This window comes from Xyrauchen texanus, chromosome 28 (assembly GCF_025860055.1).
Source record: "Xyrauchen texanus isolate HMW12.3.18 chromosome 28, RBS_HiC_50CHRs, whole genome shotgun sequence".
Lineage (NCBI taxonomy): Eukaryota > Metazoa > Chordata > Actinopteri > Cypriniformes > Catostomidae > Xyrauchen > Xyrauchen texanus.
Window position 1 is genome coordinate 2,616,446 of NC_068303.1, and position 21,186 is coordinate 2,637,631.

The following is a 21,186-nucleotide window of genomic DNA, read 5'->3' on the forward strand; positions in this document are numbered from 1 at the left end:
AATGGGTTCGGCGGTCGTTTGCTTTTGAATTTTGACCACAGTAATCTTCAATAGACAACGGGTTCGGCGGTCGCTTGCGTTCCAATTTTGACCTTAATCTTCAATAGACAACGGGTTCGGCGGTCGCTTGCGTTTGGATTTTCATTGCAGTATTCTTTAACAGACAACGGGTTTGGCGCTCTCTCTCAATCTGGTATTCAGTTTGTTGTCTTGACATACAGCTAGGGTGTAAATGTGATTTTATAAATTGTTGTTCCCATTTCATCCATTATAATTAGGATAATTTAACTTTAAGTGTCTGGTATAACAGTTCTATTTAATTTAACAAATGTTTTCTGGTTAATTTGAGGCCTTTTTTCGACTGAATTTGCGTAACTTGATTACTATTTTACGTATTGCAGCCCATTTTCTCTTTTGACTGAAAAGTAAAAAAATGTTAAATAAAGGATCATGTTCAATAGAATATTTGTTTGCTCTGGTAAAGACATTGGTATGGAGAATTATGAAATTCCAGCATTATTGGTATAAACTACCTATTTTGGTCCCTATTTTTGGATTTTATATAACATATGTCCAGAATAATGTCTATAAATGAGCATTGACATATGAAGGATTAAGTCCTGATTTGTTTATCAATCCAAATTCAATTTATATTAATTCTGGAAGTACTTCAGATGCCAATTCTGTGTATTTTTCGCTGCCGTATTTGGCTCTGGTTTCACTAACGTTTTCTCTCTATCGAATGGTAAGGTCCCACTGGTAGCCCGAGTCAGCCAAGTGTAGCAAAGCGGAAGAAGCTGGCGGTGGAAAGCGTCTTCAACCGCTTTGACGATGATGAGGTGGACGAAGCGCCGCGCAAGAGAAAGCTGGTGCCTTTAGACTATGAGGACGAGGAGAAGGGAGGAGATGGAGCAGCCGGGGGTAAAGGCGTGAACACGGAGGAGAAACGCAAACACATCAAGAGTCTGATTGAGAAGATTCCTACTGCCAAACCAGAGCTCTTCAACTACCCGCTCGACTGGTCTGTCGTTGATACGGTGAGAATGACTGCTGTTATTTTTTTGGGGGGAGTTGCTGGTTATGTCTCAAGTGTTGTTGTAAATTATATACATTTCTATTTGAACGTATCACTATTCAGAATCTTATGGAGAAGCGCATTCGACCGTGGATCAATAAGAAGATTGTAGAGTACATTGGTGAAGAAGAAGCTACATTAGTCGACTTCGTTTGCTCAAAGGTAAACTGCGGTTTTGTTTCTTTTCAGAATGGTTGCGCAAAGAGCTGCATGATTAAAGCTTAAAATATATATCAAAAGTAGATTCAACATTTAATTACTGAAATACAGTAAAAATGTGTTTAGTATATTCAAATATTTAATCAAAATACTGTAAAAATAGTAGATAAAAATTTAATTTTGAGTCATTTAAAATAGTTAAAATAAAGTAACAATCTAGTTTTAGTTACATTCAAAGTATTCGTTCGAAATGACGTAAAGTCTAGTTTTAAGATTCTATTCAAAGTATTTGTTGGAAATGACGTCAAATCTAGTTTTACGATTCTATTCAAAGTTTTCGTTGGAAATGACGTCAAATCTAGTTTTACGTTTCTATTCAAAGTTTTCGTTGGAAATGACGTCAAATCTAGTTTTACGATTCTATTCAAAGTTTTCGTTGGAAATGACGTCAAATCTAGTTTTACGATTCTATTCAAACTATTCTTTGGAAATGACGTCAAATCTAGTTTTACGATTCTATTCAAAGTTTTCGTTGGAAATGACGTCAAATCTAGTTTTACGATTCTATTCAAAGTATTCGTTGGAAATGACGTCAAATCTAGTTTTACGATTCTATTCAAAGTATTCGTTCGAAATGACGTCAAATCTAGTTTTACGATTCTATTCAAAGTATTCGTTGGAAATGACGTCAAATCTAGTTTTACGATTCTATTCAAAGTTTTCGTTGGAAATGACGTCAAATCTAGTTTTACGATTCTATTCAAAGTTTTCGTTGGAAATGACGTCAAATCTAGTTTTACGATTCTATTCAAAGTTTTCGTTGGAAATGACGTCAAATCTAGTTTTACGATTCTATTCAAAGTTTTCGTTGGAAATGACGTCAAATCTAGTTTTACGATTCTATTCAAAGTTTTCGTTGGAAATGACGTCAAATCTAGTTTTACGATTCTATTCAAACTATTCTTTGGAAATGACGTCAAATCTAGTTTTACGATTCTATTCAAACTATTCTTTGGAAATGACGTCAAATCTAGTTTTACGATTCTATTCAAACTATTCTTTGGAAATGACGTCAAATCTAGTTTTACGATTCTATTCAAAGTTTTCGTTGGAAATGACGTAAAATCTAGTTTTACGATTCTATTAAAACTATTCGTTGGAAATGACGTAAAATCTAGTTTTACGATTCTATTCAAAATAGTAATTTGAAATGCATTTAAGAATCTTTTTGTATTAGATTAAAAATATTTATTTAAAACAAGAATATTCAAATTTAAAGCCAGTAAAAATCTAATTCAAATATTTAATTGATACACAATAACCATCCATTTAAAGCATATTTTCCTGTTTTTTAATAAACGCATATTACACGTGTTAGTTTCAACTTAATTTTATAATCGCCAGCAAAATCATTATGAATATATCACTGTTATGTAATTAAACTGATGCATTATTAAATATTATTATTTTATTTTCTCTCCATTTAAGTCATCTTGTTTGTCAATGTTAGTTTTAAGACCTCTCTCTGACCTCCACATGAATGGATCACATGTTTGCACTGTTTTACTTCTCTGTACCAGATCAAGTGTTTTATGATGAGTGTTGCCGTTTTTCCTCAGGTGATGGCCCACAGTACACCACAAGGCATTTTAGATGATGTTGCAATGGTAAGTTCAGTCTTTAACACCATTTCATAGACTATGAGCTAATACAAGTTGAAATATGACGGCTCAATTACCTAAATATTTAAATATTTCCACAGGTGCTGGACGAAGAAGCTGAAGTGTTCATAGTTAAAATGTGGAGGTTATTGATTTATGAAACTGAAGCCAAGAAGATTGGACTTGGGAAATAAACGAGCACTGAACTTTTGCTTTTTACTTCCTGTTTGGGCTCCACAGCTCATCCAGGTTCATAAACACCTTGGGGGAAACTCAAACATTTCAAACTTTGGATTTGATATTCAACAGTTTAATCTCATGTCCCAGACACCTCCGTAAGACTGCAGCGGCTCGCGAAGTCGCGCCAAGTCGAGCGCCGTCTGTTTCAGCAGCTCACATGTTTTACCTCTGAGAGGAGCAGGTTTGATTTCGCAGGGCCTTCCTGTTGAATCCATCTTGCCTGATTAGAGTAGGAGCTCTTTTTGTGAGTACAGTTACCCATGTACATTATTACACTGTATCGATTGCCAATCAATCTGGGTTGCTTTTTTGTTTTTTACCATTTTGTTCTTTTGGTAGCCCTCCAAAACGTTTTCCCCAGTTGCTTTGCTAAAAAGAAACAGAAGTTAATTGGACCCCAACACTGTTTAGAAGGTTCTGGCTAAACTGATTGACATGAAAACGATTGTCTTTGTTTTTGTACTTATCAGTGGATGTGTTTTGAATAAAAGAAATTCATTTTTTTAGTAAAAAATCTACGTTTTTGTGTATGTTTACATTTGTAACGCCATGCCTACACATGAAACCAAAGCAGATATAAGTCTGAAGACTAAAACATCAGTCATTTAAATGCCTAAAATTCATAATCTGCTTAAACATTGAGTATTAGTACAATTGGTTCAATTAATAATAATAATTCCTTACATTTATATAGCACTTTTCTAGGCACTCAAAGCGCTTTACATAGCATTGGGATGATGCGATTATGCGACGGCAGCCATAGTGCGCCAGAACACCCACCAGCTATTGGTGCGGAGGAGAGAGTAGAGTGATGTAGCCAATTCAGGGATGGAGATTAATATGAGGCCATGATAGATAGGGGCCAATGGGGGAATTTGGCTACACCCCTAGTCTTTACGAGAAGTGTCCTGGGATTTTTAATGACCACAGAGAGTCAGGACCTCAGTTTAAAATCTCATCTGAAGGATGGTGCCTTTTTACAGTATAGTGTCCCCGTCGGTATACTGGGGTATTAGGACCCACACAGACCGTAGGGTGAGCACCCCCTGCTGGCCTCCCTAATACCACTTCCAGCAGCAACCTTGGTTTTCCCAGGAGGTGTCCCATCCAGGTACTGGCCAGGCTCAACCCTGCTTGGCTTTAGTGGGCAACATGGCTGCCAATTAATGAGAATATAGATGTGAAATGATACAAAACACCCAGCAACTTTATAACCTTCCAGATTTTTACTAGTAGCTTGAAATAGAGAGAAACAAGTTGTATTTTATTCTGCACTGTTGAATGGGCTTAATATAGATCGTAGTTGCTTGCGTAACGACAGAAAGGCCACCGGTTCAGAAAATAATTTGCACAACAAGGAGCTTTAATAACAACATGCTGTCACTGTTGTCGGAAATGTTAACTTGCTGCAAATTCGTACTTTGAAGACCGTATGATTGATACCATACAAAATAAGTTAATATGAATCAATTTTCCACAGTACAGCTTTCAGCTGAAGGAGTTGTAGACATCTAGTCCATCTTTTAGTCTTCTGCTTTGGCCTCCATCTCTTCATCATCATCATCACCGTCCACCTCGGCGTTCTCTCGCTCCAAACGTTCCAGCTGCCGCTGTAGTTCTGTTTCATCAGTGTCCGTCACCACTTTAGGCTAAGAAATATTCAGGAACAAGAATGTGTTCACAGGCAATGCATCAACTCAGCAATTAAATAAATGTCCCCTTTTTTAGGACACTGTATTTTAAAGAATTTTGTAAAAATCCAAATAACTACAGATCTTTATTGTAAAGTGTTTAAACAATGAATGAACATGCACCTGTGGAACAGTCGTTAAGACACTAAGGTCACAGTTATAAAGACTTTGGACACTTAAGAGACTTTTCTACTGACTCAGGAAAAACTCCAAAAGAAAGATGCCCAGGGTCCCTGCGTGAACGTGCCTGAGGTATGAGGACTGCAGATGTGGCCAGGGCAATAAATTGCAATGTCCGTACTATGAGACGCCTAAGACAGCACTACAGGGAGACAGGAAGGACAGCTGATCATCCTCACGGTGGCAGACCACGTGCACAGGATGGCGGCAACAACAGCTGCCCGAGTTACACCAGGAATGCACAATCCCTCCATCAGTGCTCAGATAGTCAACAATAGGCTGAGAGAGGCTGGACTGAGGGCTTGTAAGCCTCCGGCAACAACGTCGCCTCTGGGCACTAACTCACCTTCGCTGGAACAGACAGGACTGGCAAAAAGTGCTCTTCACTGACGAGTCTCGGTTTTGTTTCACCAGGGGTGATGGTCAGACCCGCGTTTATCGTCAAAGGAATGAACGTTACACCGTGACCTGTACTCTGGAGCGGGATCGATTTGTAGGTGGTGGGTCTGACATGGTCTGGGGCGATGTGTCACAGTATCACCGGACTGAGCTTGTTGTCATTGCAGGTGATGTCAACGCTGTGCGTTATAGTGAAGACATCCTCCTCCCTCATGTGGTACCCTTCATGCAGGCTCATCCTGACATGAACCTCCAGTATGAAGATGCCACCAGCCATTCTGCTCGTTCTGTGCGTGATTTCCCCACAAGACAGAAATGTCAGTGTTCTGCCATGGCCAGCGAATAGCCTGGATCTCAATCCCAATGAGCATGTCCGGGACCTGTTGGATCGGAGGGTGAGGGCCAGGGCCATTCCCCCCAGAAATGTCCGGGAACTTGCAAGTGCCTTGGTGGAAGAGTGGCGTAACATCTCGCAGCAAGAACTGGCAAATCTAGAGCAGTCCATGAGGAGGAGATGCACTGCAGATACTTAATGCAGCTGATGGCCACACAGATACTGACTGACGCTTTTGATTTTAAACACTGAATCAGAGGTGCAAGTTATGACAAAGTATAGAGGAAAAACAATCAAACAGCACAACTCAAAATACAGGCTCATTTACCAACTTTTCGGCTAATAGCCTTTTTCAAGGTACAATAGCTGAAATTTCACAGTTTCAATCTCACCTCCATCTGGACATTGAAGACTCCTCGTTTCTCCTCGATCTTCTCCTTTATGGCGGCCATGGCCTGATTGAGTATCGACAGACCTTCTGTGCGCTCCAGAGTCGTTGTGGTCATGACATATCGTGGTGGTGCAATTAGGTTTATCTAAAAGAAACATTAGCAGTTGTAATGAATTACAGAACCTACCAAACAGGAAATAATACAAACAGACATCAGTCTAAAGAGGAAGCACACATCATACCTTGATTGGCATCACCTCTGTGGAGCAGCCGAGTCCCGCTCTTAAAGCTTCTTTGACCGCATCAATGCCTTCATAACCGTAACACGCCACCTCAATGTCTGTTGGACAGGAATGAAGTGGAAACAATTAAACAATCATGGCTTAATTTTCAGTTAAAAGACCACATCGACTTCCTATCTTTCCAAGTGAAACAGAATATTTAGGGAAATAATGTAGGGTCAGGATTTGATTGGGTGGGGGATGAAACATGTTATGATATTATTGGATAATATTTTTTAGGGGTGTTATAAATACCCGCTCTTATTTTGACAGCCTGTGGAGTGAGTCGTCTGTTGATGTTGTCGATGAGCACAGCTCTCTCTTCCTCGGTCAGATCCAACCCGTCCAGCATGGAGGGATCGCTGCACCAAAAAACAAAATCTTTTCAATTTCCTGTTCAGTTTAACAGCTTGCTCTATGGATGGTGCATTAGCTTAATACGTACGAGACAGCTTGTTTGAAGACATCGTAGGCCCCGTATCCAGGTTTCTTGTACTTCTCATCAAACACCCAGGCGGTACGCTGGAACAAACTCTCCAACTGCTCGTCCTTAGTGTATTCCAATACTTCAGCAACGTGCCGAAGAATGCTGTACACCTACAACAGAACAACCAGTGATGAAATTTGACACATAATTCTACGATAAGCTGGAAGAATGAGAGTCTTCACAGGCGAATCAATCTGACTATAGACAGTTATTAGTCTTGTCACACTGTGTCCTAACTAGACAAGTTTCTGTACTTTTTTTACAAAGTAAAAAGTTATTTTGTTGGACAACGGAACACAATGTAACACCCAATCAAAGCGTATTGAACCCGGAATATTCTTAGAAATATGAAAATTCCGAAAATTCTATTTCTTTGACCAACTGTTTTTAGAACTATTAGACAAACTATAAAAAGATTGCAATTGTTTGTGTGTCATATTTGATGCTTTAAAGGTCATTACCAGAAATTGATTTTGTGTAGGACATTTCTTATTTAAGTTTTTCTACAGTGGTAAATATTGGGGTATTATCAGAAGAATCCCATGATCCCAAATATTTGAGAGTTTGGCCATGACGACTTCCTCTCCTTGCGCTTTAAATATGGATTGAAATGTATCACAGTTCAGTACATCAATAAAATATTTTTTATCATATGTATTTTATGCACCAAACACTATATTGGCATATAAAAAAGGGAAATTGTAAAACTTTTCGCTGGCACTCAGGAACGTATGTTGAGATGACATCATAATAGCTTGTAATGTAAAATAATGAGATCATTATAATGATAATACACAGAAAAATTAGTTAATTATATCTTAAAACATATATATATCATATAAAATGTATGTCTGATTTTTTTTTTTTGTGGTGGGCATGAATGTAATGATTGAGAGATATGTCTCAAAAGTCTATTGTATCATATTTGATACATGGATTTCAACATGCTTTTTCAATAAAATAATATACAATATTTTAACCAAGCACAAGTTGCTCATATTCAGCAAATGCTCATTTTAAAGGGCACCTATTATGCCCCTTTTCACAAGATGTCATTTAAACGTCTGTGAAGTTTCAGCTCAAAATACCCCACAGATCATTTATTATACCATGTTGAAAATGCCAATTTTTGTGTGGGAATAAAAAAAAGCTGTTTGTGTGTGTGTGTGTCTTTAAATGCAAATGGAATTTCCAGAAAAGGGCGGAGTTTTAACATCTCCACTTCGGATAACTGGACATCATAACCACTATGACTGACAGTGAAAACAGTCCTATATGTGTGAACCGGAGTCAGACACTGATGAGGGAGAGACTCTGTCAGAAGGAACAACTTTGAGAATGAACCAGGAAGTTTTCGAACGGTTATTTGATCATTTTATTTATTGTAGAGTTTTTCAGCAGTTTTGCAACGATGGATGAGCAACACACACACACACACAAATACTGTTACAACGTTCGCTAGGCGCTATAATGAAACAACACACACAAACAACATCAGCAGTGTCCGTCAACATTTGTGGGCGGGGCCTATACAAAGTGACATCACTTTGTACAGAATCTGAGAGTGGCTTGTTCTGAGACAGTGCTTATGATTAATGGGAATTAAAAAAAAATGACTAGGTGGATTTGTATCATTATAGGGTGGTTGTGTACACACACTGCCAACACACATTTATGTTCAAACACCATGTAAAAGTGAATTTTGCATAATAGGTCCCTTTTAAAATATCAGTAACAATATAATCATTACTGTCACTTTTACTTAATTAAAATAAGCTCTCATTTATACAACATAAGAGTCACTTTTCATGCAAGTCTGCCGCCAGTTTAAATAGATCGATATAAACATTGAAACCACTTTTTCCACAAATAACCACTAGATGGTGCCATAAACGTGAAACTTACATACCATAGGTTTTTTTGCCCAGAGTCAAACATTGTTTATCATATTTGACACACACAGCGTTATAGGGTTAATGCTACATTGTGTCTGTATTGTCTTATTAAAGCATAAACCAAGCAACTTACGGTTTTAGATTTGGTGAATTTATCCTCGCACTTGATGGCTTCTTCCGGAGAGACTCTTCTCTTGGACAAATCAATGTATCCTGAAAAATATAATTATTATATTAGACTACAACTAATAAGTTAACAGTATATAATATGTGTTATTATTATAGCAATTATAAATGATACATTACAATTTCTAAAGTTAAATCCAAAAATACAATATTACTACATTATTTAGTCTCTGTATGAACCATTGAGGATGTCCCCAAAAATAGTTGCTTTCTGATTTCTCAGCCATTTTCCTCCCAAAAGTATCGGGAGGTCAGATTTACACTCTCTTCATGTATGTTGGGTTAAGGTTAGATTAGGTCACACAATGCTGGTGAGTCCCACTCACCCTTCTCTTTGTCCACTCTGATGACCACCACGCATTCATTGCGTCCGATGCGGATGAGTTTGTTGATGGAGCGGATGCGCCTGCGGGACAGCTCGCTCAGCAGGATCATTCCCTCGATGTTGTTATACTCAAGCAGGCTGACATACGCGCCCATCTCAGCGATGGAGCGTACATTCACCATCACCACGTCCTCCACCTCCGGGAAGCGGTGCTGGTAAAACCTACAGCTGAGGCCCGGCATCTCTACATGGAATAAAATGGCAGCGATTGTCATTTTCACTCAGATCATTGTAAAAACACAGTGAGCAACCAAATGATAGGATTTGGGTGGCATCACGTTCCCCTATTTTTTCTTCCATAATTGTTAGGGTTCATAATATGAGACATAAATATTACTTTATATCTACAGAAATCTCATAAATGGCCATAAACAAACTGTATATAACATACATACTGTATTTTATTTATGTGTGTGTGTATATATATATATATATATATATACACACACACACACACACACAAACAGTACTGTGCAAATGTTTTAGGCACTTGTGAAATATGTTGCATAGTGAGGATGTCTTCAAAAAATAATGCCATAAATAGTTTTCATTTTTCACTTAATGTCATGCAAAGTCCAGTAAACATAAAAAAGCTACATTAATATTCGGTGTGACCACCTTTGCCTTTAAAACAGCCCCGATTCTACTATATATAGGGGCTTTGTGGGGTTGCAGGGCTCCCTGTTCTCCTATGCTAATATTTTCTATTCACATAAGTAATGTTTGGGATCCTAACATTTATATTTCCTAATGAGACACTAAAGCTGAAGATATAAATAAACATCTTATGTGCCTGTATTTATGCATATATTTATGCATATATATATATATATATATATATATATATATATATATATATATATATATATATATATATATTAATTTTCAAATTCCACTAGTATTTGGTAATAAATGTTATATGTAACATAATATATAAGTGTGTAGTATTTTCAAATATATATTGCATATATGTATAAGTATGTGCCTTTTTATAAGTGAAAACCAAATGTGAACATACATTACACATATGGGTTTTGCATATATTTCAATATCTCAGATTTCTGTATGGGTTATATACTGTACACAGAACATAACTATACAGTGTTGCACGCCAACTATCTATCTATCTATCTATGTTAGTCTGTCTGTCTGTATATCTACCTAATCTGGTCGACACACATTACTGTGGTAAATCCATAGAGAACATCAGAGTCCATGCGGCACACACGCTGAACTGCAGCAGCCACCATATCATCCCAAATATGAACGGAATATGAGTAAAAGTACAGCGACATATAAGAGAACTCAATCTCACCTGACAGGGGTCACAAAAAGGCTGACTTCAAACTCTTTAAATGACTGTAAACTGCAGTTTTTCTTCGGGTGCTAGAGGGCCATTGATTCAGCTACACAGGAAAGAGTGAAGCCAGCAGCAAAGAGCACACGACAGGAAATTCAAAAGAAAAGTCACTCAGCGCAACTGATTATGCATTATTGTTTATTACAGAAATATAAATTATGCATTTTTAGGAATTGATAAAATATTTAGAAAGTGATTCCGTGAGACATTTATTATATTTTTTTATTAAATCACCTCGAACAAAACTGAAATGACAAATATATTTTTTTCGTATGAAAATGTGATAATGTCATTGATTATGGGGTTGATAATATAATATATAATATAATATTTATAATACACATTATATTATCAACAATTTCAGTTTCTTAGTATTTGTATGTAACGATCATGTCATCAAAATTATAAACAATGCAGAATCTCATGTTTTCTGCATTTTATGTAATAGCTTTGGTTTTTCGTTTTTATTTAAAAATACGCAAAAACATGCAAAAATAATAAATACATAAATTTAATAATAAGAAAATAAATAAAGGAATAAATGTCTTGATAAAACAAATATAATTTGTTTTTATTGAAATTTATTCCTGAATTTATTTTTGTATGAATTTTTTCCTTTTTATTATTTTCTCTTTTTATTTATTATTTCCTCTTTTTATTTTTATTCTTTAAAACATTTTTTATTATAATTTATTTATGCATTCATTTATTTTTATAATTGTTTATTCCCACATGTATTTATTTATTATTTAAATATTCCCACATTTATTTATTTTTGTATTTATTCTTACATTTCTGTCTCTTGTATGATAATGATGTGGGCGTGTCCTGCTCACCATTGGCTTATTGTAGACTGAAGCGTGTGCTCGATTACTCTTGACTTGTTTTGATGTGACGTTACATATTGTGAAAACTATAGTCAATCCAAGATTTATTGGTTATACTACAATCACAAAATAAATGGGGAGCTGTTTCTTCAACAAATCCACAAAATGAGCAAGTTTCATAAAATATATGATTTAACCTTATTCTTTTCTCTTTTTTTCTGCGTATATAACTTCATATTTTGATGTCCGCAAATCCATACTATTGATTTCTGTTGTTATGATGCTTCATTTCCCTGATCGTTTATGTATGTATGTATGTATGTATAAGTTCTGCAATAAAATAAAATAAATAAAAAAATCTATAGCTGACGCTTCACATATATCTAGAGTTGCGCAACTTGCAAATGAAGTCGATAACCACGTATCAAATGACTGTTTAATTTAGAGTAGAGGTGCTTATTGATGTTTTAGGAGAGCTGTGTGCTGGTATGAATGTCGAAGCACATCCTGGATTGTTAAACTCTCTGCAAAACGTTTCCCTGCATATTCTAAATCTGTGCGAGTCAGAGCGTGCTAAGGTGGGACGTCCATCTGCTTGTAAGCACTATTGAGCTCTCAACCAATGATGCACTGGAGCTACGCAAGGACCGCCTCCCTCATTTACATGTTGCACACAGAGAAGTAAAAATAAATACATGTATAAATAAATAAATATATATGGGAATATTTAAATATGGAAATAAATATATGTGGGAATAAATAAATATAAAAAATAAATTAATACATAAATAAAAAAAAAAAGTATGCAAAATAAATGAATAAATAATTAAAAGCTAAAAAGCATAAAAATAAAGATAAAAATAAATATAGAAAATAATAAAGGAATAAATTCATACAATAATAAATTCAGGAATACATTTAATTAAAAACTAAATATATTTGTTTTATCAAGACATTTATTCCTTTATTTATTTTTTTTAATATTTTTTATTATTTATGCAGGTTTGGGCCTCCATAGTGGAAGACAAAGTACCTGTACAATGACAAAAAAAGAAAGAAAAAGAAAGAAAGAAAAAAAAAAAGAACTTGAATTGATGGTGTACCAGCTCTGGGTGTACCTATATTTTTAAATGTAACGTCATAAATCTTCGCAAGTAACGCGCCCAACTCTCGCGTGCAGGAGGGGTCACGTGCTCCTGCAGTCAGGTGATCAAGTCCTGCGTCCTGTAGCTTGATATAACGGTTACACTGATGTTCTTGTCATTTAAGTGCGATTTAAAATAAATTAACCCCATATCAAAACCTTTTTAACATTAAAGCACATCGTTTGATTCAGTGTTTAACTAAACGAGTGAAGATGTCTGGAAAAGAACGGATCGACATATTTCCTTCTAGAATGTGAGTTTGTACTTCGAGTCAAACTAATCAGATTTATTTGCAAGATGGACAATATTTTGATTCGATATTTCACACATTTGAGGGGTTTGTTGGTTTAAAATGTAGTTATAATTTCAAAACTCATACAAATAACGTTTTAATGGGTTGGAGACTATTAAATATATTTTTTAAATATAAGGAGAGCTTAAAAATGATTAAAGTAGCAATAATTCCGTATAGTAACTTTTCTAATTATACATCCGGATTATTTTAAGTAGCCTAATGCCTTGTGATGTCTGGTGGTTATTCTATATATCAAAAAAAATTTTTTTTTTTTTTTTACCATGCAAATACTACTAGTCTGTAGATATATTTATTCTTTTATTATTATATTAAAATTATGATATTATTTTATTAATATATTATATGAAACTTCTTTTGATTAAAGATTCAGTCGTTTTTGTTTTTCATATAAATCATGTGAAATTAAATTGCACAATAATTTCAAGTCCACTCATAAAGGGAAGAGACATTATTTATTGTCATGTGAGCTCTTCATTGCTTGTCAGTCTGCTTTACAAGGGAATATTTAATGAAATTAAAATCAATAAAATATAATAAATTATGCACGAAGGAGTCACATTAGATTAATACAAATGTATTTGAGAAATAAAGATGCTGGCAAGGCGTTTATATGAATAGCTTTAATTAGGAAATGGAAAAAGATTTGTATATTTAAATTAGGCCTTTCAATCAATTAAAATGTTTAATCAAATATGCCGATTAACCCTTAAATGCATGGGTATTTCGCCTAACATTATCACATACTCGGGTTTTTAGCAACCCGGCACGGATCACAAATTGATCTACAAAATGCTCAGATAGTGTCAAATTAAGAAATAATAAAATAGGATATATTCTGATATTTGTCATACATCAAAGAGATGATGCAACAAATATACAGTATCCCTTTCACACTGAAATTACATGAGACGTAATTAAGTAACTGACTGTCAAACACATATTGAGCTACATAAAACACTTAATCTACACATTAGCTGCACATATTTATTTCTCAGGCACTTAATGAGCCTAAATAAATGCATGACTTACATAATTTCAGTAGTAAACCCAAATGACAATAATCATATCATAATGTTCATGTGTTACACTTGCTATAGTTTACTTCATCAAATAGCAATGTCAAATGTAAATCAAGTCAGTCACTGACACATCAGCGCCACCTTGAGTAAGAAAAAGCATGTATATTATGGATGTGTATTCACGCATATAGATGTGTCTTGTAATAAACAAAGCAATAGATATCCTGTGATGGTAAACTTATATAGATATGAAATAATCATAAAAATGTGATTTATGGAAGTTAAAAAAACAAGCCCTGACACCATTACACATCTCTGTGTTTAATGATCTTATACACTTTTTGTAATTAAGCAGTGTTTGGCATTCAGCAATTAAGCTTTTTTCATGTTACATTATTCATAAGAGAAAGGTTGAGGTATACTAAAGAGATGTGGGCAGAACCTCATAAAATGGATAAGGTACAGTGACCCGGCGGTCCCGGGTCACTAAAAACCCGAGGTATGCATTAAAGGGTTAAATCATTGAATTAATCACAAGTAAACACAAATATAAATATTTGCTGAGAAAGCCCCTTAAATTACAATAATTCAATATATAATGATTAAATAATTATAAATGAAATGCATATAAATTCGGGCTGTCGATTTAACGCGTTAATTCAGTGCGATTCATTTTACAATGTTAAAAAAAATGTACGCTGTTAATCGCAATGCCCACGGACCATAATAAGGAAGATTCCTGAGAAATGCAAGCATGTAGTACCACCTGTTTACTCCAGAGGGCAGTAAGTGAAACTTCAGCTGTATGAGCAACACACAGTTTATACAGTGAAGAAAATACTTCAGCAGAACACCACAAACATGCGTTACAATCTTGCGTTCAAAACACTTGGAGCGCAAATACGATCTTTAAGGGATCTCAAGATGTGTTTAAAGATTGAGTATTAAACTATATTTAACTTGACACAGTGACCTAAACATTTTATGTTTATGATGCAACACACCCGAGAAGCTACACAAGCATGTCTGACGCAGGTGTACATTGATGGGTCCTTAAACAAGCCCTCATATTAAATCTCTGATTGATAAATTCACTTGTGTAATGGATTGCTGTGAACTGTTGATCAATGGTTGATTTATGATCAATAATATGGTAGTAAACAATACATTGTATTCTAAAGCCACTTTTTGTATTTTCTTATTAATGATGAACTCTTCTGCTACAGGAATGTAAAGCGTTTTAATTATCTGAATATCTTATATATATATATAATTTTTAAATATTTAAAGATAACTATGTATAATTATATATTGATATAAATATGTATAATCATTATATATTGAGTTATTGTTATATGAGGGGCTTTCTCAGCAAATATTTGTATATGCAATTAATTAATCGGGACACCATGTAATTAATTAGATTAAAAAAAAATTATCGATTGACAGCCCTAATATAAATATAATAATTCAGATTAGTGCTGTCCAGCAACATTTTTTAAATCATGATTAATCGCATAATTTATTGACATTAATCGCAGATTTGAAAAGTGCTGAAATTTGACACTATATTTACTATTTTTGTTTTTGTAAATGCATTTATTTCCATCTTAGGAAAGAAAACAAAACAGCATGTAGCAATATAATGCTTTATTAGCATTTTCCAATCAAAGCCTTCCACAGTATAAAGATAGAAATGCTCTAAAATGGCACTAATTCATGTAACATTAAACATTTCCCAAAGCCTAAGTGGGAGTTTGACTAATTGAAAAAACTATTCCCCACATAGGTTGTGCATTTAGGTGATAGTGAAGATTTTATGTGCGTCTTTGGTAATTAAAACGTACTTTAAATAGGCTGAAATATACTTATCCCATCTGTGCTTGTTTTGTACATCAAACAGTGTTAAGAGCTCCTTTCTCCATCATTTTATCATTGTCAGGTGAAGTGCAGTCAGAGTTTCTTTTATGTAAGGAGATAACAACATCAGCAGTGCTATCATAGGAGAGAACGTAATGGTAAACTAGCGTGTTACGACAGAACCGCCCATAGAATGTGGTGCTGCCGCATTATGCTATTTTATGCTAAGCTTGTAGGCTCTCATTGGTAGAAGGGCTCTGGCACGGTGGCGTGCATCAGTGTAATGACTCCAGATGGACACATTACAAAGATTCCGCCCTTCACACCAGTGTTTATGCTGTATTAACAGTAAATGCGTTTATGGGTTAACACATTCATTCTGACAGCTCTAGTTAAAATGCATTATATTATTGTAGCATAAGCGGTTTGTTCTCTAATCTGTGCGTTGCCTATACAGGTGAAGTTTCGCTTGCTGCCCCCTGTTGAAAACAGGCAGTACTTCAAGCTTAAATAGCTCCGATGGTAGAGGTCTGCACGGGCCTTCAAATGAAACCCAACCCGTACCCGAGACAGTGTTGCCTGACCCTACCCGGCCCGAACGATACCGTCAGATTTTAAGCCTGAACACATAATGTGGGATTTTTAACACTAAACAAGCCTGAAATACAGCAGGGACTCTTATTTTAAAACGATAGTGACTCCATTACAATGCTATACTTACCAAATTAAGTTTTTTTTTTTTTAGCCTGTATATAATTATTTTTATTCATAATATATGAAGTTGGAGACACAATGTGTTTGCTGACATCTCCATATAGTCGCATTTTTCTTTTAATGCCCTCTTTTCAATTTAAAAAACGTAATTATCAGAGGAACACAGAGGAATAGATAAACTATCGGCATTGATTTTTGCCGTTAACCGATAGTTCTAAAAAGCAACTATCGGCACCGACTAATAGGTAAAACCGATATATCGATCTACCTCTAATATAGGCTATGTTTGTTTATTTATTCTTTATTTTCAGGGCTCAGAGCATAATGAAAGCTCGTCTGAAAGGAGCTCAAACCGGCAGGAGTTTGCTGAAGAAGAAAGCTGATGCTCTTTCCATGCGATTCCGTCAAATTCTTAGAAAAATCATTGAGGTCAACCTACGGTTTCATTTCATATTTTTATTTAAGCTTTTTTCATAGTTAAAGTGCAGTTATTAATTATGCGCATAAATTATAATTATGCAATATGCCAGTCATGTTATGTACATGACTACATAACATATGTATAATGTTATGTATAATTCTAATTTATGCGCATAATTAATAACTGTTATGTACATGACTGGCATATTGCATAATTCTAATTTATGCGCATAATTAATAACTGCATTTGGCATTTACTGATGTAGGTCATCAATTAATATGTTCATGCATAACTAAACAAATGAAATTCTTTGATCTTCCAGACTAAGACGTTGATGGGCGAGGTGATGCGAGAAGCCGCCTTTTCTTTAGCCGAGGCCAAATTTGCTGCTGGTGACTTTAGGTAGAGTTAATATTATAAATGTTTTTAATAACGTTGATGCATTAGAGAAATAATCTAGCACCAGATATCATTAAATGCCTAATTTGATTTCTGTTCCCATCAGTACTACAGTCATTCAGAATGTAAACAAGGCTCAGGTGAAGGTCAGAGCAAAGAAGGACAATGTTGCGGGTTTGCCAGCTTAATTATTCTTAATAGAGGATTGACAGTTTTCTTTTTATATTTGACAACTTCATCATGACTTTTACTTCTCAGGTGTTACTTTACCTGTGTTTGAGCATTACCAGGAGGGCGGAGACAGTAAGTGTTTCATTCATTTCATGTTTTGAATATCAAAGGTCTTTGAAAATGTCTGCCATCGTAGTTTTATTTATTTTGTTTCTTTAGGTTATGAATTAACTGGTCTGGCCAGAGGTGGAGAGCAGCTGTCTCGGCTGAAGAAGAACTACGCTAAAGCTGTCGAGCTGCTGGTGGAGTTGGCCTCACTGCAGGTAATGTCTAATACTATTTATTACATCAAGAATTACCAATCAGCTTAACTGCTAAGTCTATATTCCTCTGCCATTTTTTTCTTCAAAGAAACCATCATTTAAATCAAACAGCCATTGTTGCAGAGTAAAATTTGAAATAATCAAGACATGTTTTCTGGTTTGTCATTAAATAAACACAAGGAAAAATGATATGTACGTTTTTTATATGCACCATCATAATAAACAGGAATATTTACCAACATGTTGCATATTTTTAATTAAACACTTTAATATGTGAAAAATGGCAGAAAAGAGATTAACGTGAACATTCTTGAGTTATGGTGCAAATAATACAATACAAATAGATTCATAGACGTAAACAGTTTGAGGCTGCAAATTCACTCGGCCACATCAATATAGTCTCAGTGCAAAACCGAGTGTCTAAGTTCATCAATATCTTTTTGCGATTTATTAATGGGCAGACCTCCTTTGTGACGTTGGACGAAGCGATCAAGATCACGAATCGCCGCGTAAACGCCATTGAGCATGGTGAGATCTCTGTTCGAGAATAAAACGGTCAGGACTGTTTTTAAAACTGACCAATCGGATGCTTTGTTGATTTTTGTCCTCTGTTGTTCCTTTCAGTGATTATTCCCCGGATCGAGCGTACACTAATGTACATCATTACAGAGCTGGACGAACGGGAGCGAGAGGAATTCTACAGGTGAGGTCTAAGTCGTATAGGGAAAACTAGGGATGTATCCTCTGCCGATATTTATCGGCCAATTATTGACCATCGGCATATCGGTTATATGCATGAAAACACTGATATCATTAATTATTAACACACTTTTAAAAATTCCTAAATAATAATAATAGCCACAATATGTAGAAGGGTTGGTACTCCTAAGAACATGTAATATATAATCTGTATTCTTTCTCGTTTTTACATTAATGCGGAAAAATGCCATAAACGCTTGTGAAAACAGCACTTACCTATAGGATACACGAGGAGGGAAACCAGCAGACTTTGACCTCTGAGACAACAATGATTGATTTAATTAAAACTGAAATCGCAATATGGCCTTGGACGATTACTAAACTTTAAAAGGCTGCGTTTCTGCATTCAGAGCTGTGTGAGCAAGCGGCGCCCTCTAGCGGTCTGGACGGCATTATCCATTATACCAAAATAATGCAGAATTTGTATTTTTTCCAAGATTTGGTTGACATTTCCATGGAATTGCCCAACATATGCATAATATGAATTTGTAATTATCTATCATGCATACAGTATATACATGCAAAATGTGAGTTGGGTTGTTTTGAACTGCAAAAATAAACAAAATAGCCTTTTTTCATATCAATCATCATGTTATCATATTTAGTCATTTTTTGTATCTTTTTATCATCTATTTATCTTTCATTGTGGCTCTCTTTAAAATGTTGGCCTGTCATGTGTTCAACAGTTCTATGAAAAATTATTTATTGTTAGAACGGTGATGCCTATAGCATCCCTAGTGAAAACTATCCGAAACGAAACTAAATTGAAAATAATTCTTCCATGGAATAGTTATAATAATATTCAGTATCAGTAACACGGATCCATTCTTCTTTCTCATCACAGGCTTAAAAAGATCCAGGAGAAGAAGAAGCAGCACCGTGAGAGGACGGAGAAAGAGATAGCGCAGCGCCTGGCTAAACTGGGCCCGATCGCCGAACCCACGAACATGCTAAGCGAAGAGGCGGACGAGGACCTGCTGTTTGAATGAGACCTCGAAACCACCAGGTGGCGCTCCTCGTCGAGCGGTCCTCCAAGAAACCACAGCGTATTTATTCCTGTATGGCCGAGTTGGTAAAGAGCAAACTTGTTTTGTGTACATGTGGTTAAAGTGAAAATAATGTCACAAAAGCTATCACAAAAATGTTCTTGTTGGTTATCTGAATCCAGAGGTCCTATTGATGTTTAATTGTTCAAGGGTTTTTTTGATGACTGAACTCAAACGAAAACGTGTAAAGTGCATAAATTAATTTAAATGATCATTCCGTGGAATTATGCACATTGTGTCGAGTCGCATTGCATGCATACATTAAACCACTGCAACCTAACCCTGCCATCTACTGACGATATTCTGTGATGAACCTCTCATGTTTACTGTTGATACACTTGTGCTCGTATGATCCGAATCCAAAAGATCAGCCCAGACTTTTCCATATGGTTGAGAAATTATTTTTCCCTTTAGGTCCCGCAGCGATGTGCTCTCTCTTTCTGTGATTTAATTTCAATAAATGTTGTAAATGGTCATTTGAGGTTTAATTCTTTAGCAAGGTGTACACTATTAAGGTGCTGAGAAGAGATGTAATGCACCAATATTCATTTGTTCTTAGGCCAATACCTATGTAAAAAAATAAATTTAGGCTGATACCGTTGTTTTGCCACTTACCTTATTTTTAAAGGTAAGTTATCACTTTTGCTTAGGAACTACTGTATGCATAAAAAACATCTAGCTTTTATTTTGGCATTTCGTGTGTTTTGGACAGTAGATAAGCGGTTCGGTGCATGGCCTAGTGCGATTAGAAACCAATTTAATTCAGTAAATATATAGTCTGTATGTGCTGCACACTTCAGAGTGATCTGCTCTTTGTCTTCTACTATACACAAACACAGCGTGCGATGGTCACGATGAGGTGTTTTCAGTGTATGAGCAGACGGCTTCACATAACCATTTTGTAGCGCGCAGCACACGCAGATTATATATTTATGCAATTAAATCACAGACTTTTGCGGTTTAATTATAACACTAGGACATATTGCAATTTTAATTTGATTAATTGTGCATTCAAACGTTCATTTTCAACCAATTAGATCACATTCCATGACATTTTATAGCTAATGCCGTTTTCTAGATTCCTTGATTCCATCCGTGTTTTCTGCATGCTGTGTGTGATAAACGGACTCTGATCATTGAATTCTTGAAAAAGGCTGAATCACCACACCATCAACTTATGGTGTGAATTTATTAAATGTTTTTTTTTGTTTTAATCAGTGGTCTGACCATCATCGTTGTCTAAATTTAATAACTCAGTGTTTTTGTGGCTAATACAACAGCAATGTTGGAATGGAAAATATTGTGCTTTGTACTACAACGATCAGCCACAACATTAAAACCACCAGTATAATATTGTGTAGGTCCCCCTCGTGCCACCAAAACTGTGCAAACCTGTATCTCAGATTAGCATTCAGAGATGATATTCTCAGCACAATTGTACAGAGTGGTTATCTGAGTTACC

General features: G+C 35.5%; 3 protein-coding genes across 3 annotated transcripts in view; 2 read left to right on the forward strand and 1 right to left on the reverse strand.

Moving 5' to 3' along the window:
• The window catches only part of rbm25b (RNA binding motif protein 25b), a 32,148-nt gene extending 28,907 nt beyond the window's left edge, over positions 1–3,241 (forward strand). Inside the window, exons 15-18 of the mRNA XM_052095863.1 lie at positions 751–1,037; positions 1,139–1,237; positions 2,854–2,901; positions 2,997–3,241. Of these exons, the coding sequence (XP_051951823.1) occupies positions 751–1,037; positions 1,139–1,237; positions 2,854–2,901; positions 2,997–3,089 (527 nt within the window). The 3' untranslated portion in view covers positions 3,090–3,241. The remainder of the gene's footprint in view (positions 1–750; positions 1,038–1,138; positions 1,238–2,853; positions 2,902–2,996) is intronic.
• A 1,112-nt stretch (positions 3,242–4,353) lies between these two features.
• Positions 4,354–10,795, reverse strand: LOC127622153 (eukaryotic translation initiation factor 2 subunit 1-like). Its single transcript, XM_052096122.1, has 8 exons — positions 10,680–10,795; positions 9,306–9,548; positions 8,927–9,006; positions 6,857–7,008; positions 6,667–6,773; positions 6,373–6,470; positions 6,132–6,275; positions 4,354–4,784 (listed from the first exon to the last, which is right to left on the reverse strand). Exons 2-8 carry the CDS (start codon positions 9,544–9,546, stop codon positions 4,659–4,661), a joined length of 948 nt encoding a protein of 315 aa, XP_051952082.1. The 5' UTR covers positions 9,547–9,548; positions 10,680–10,795; the 3' UTR covers positions 4,354–4,658.
• Positions 10,796–12,748: 1,953 nt separating this feature from the next.
• LOC127622107 (V-type proton ATPase subunit D-like) lies at positions 12,749–21,122 on the forward strand. Its single transcript, XM_052096040.1, has 9 exons — positions 12,749–12,949; positions 16,917–17,034; positions 17,349–17,428; positions 17,532–17,599; positions 17,684–17,728; positions 17,816–17,919; positions 18,381–18,447; positions 18,544–18,622; positions 19,523–21,122. The coding sequence occupies exons 1-9, from the start codon at positions 12,909–12,911 to the stop codon at positions 19,665–19,667; spliced, it is 747 nt and encodes a 248-aa protein (XP_051952000.1). The 5' UTR covers positions 12,749–12,908; the 3' UTR covers positions 19,668–21,122.
• The last annotated feature ends 64 nt before the right edge of the window (positions 21,123–21,186 follow it).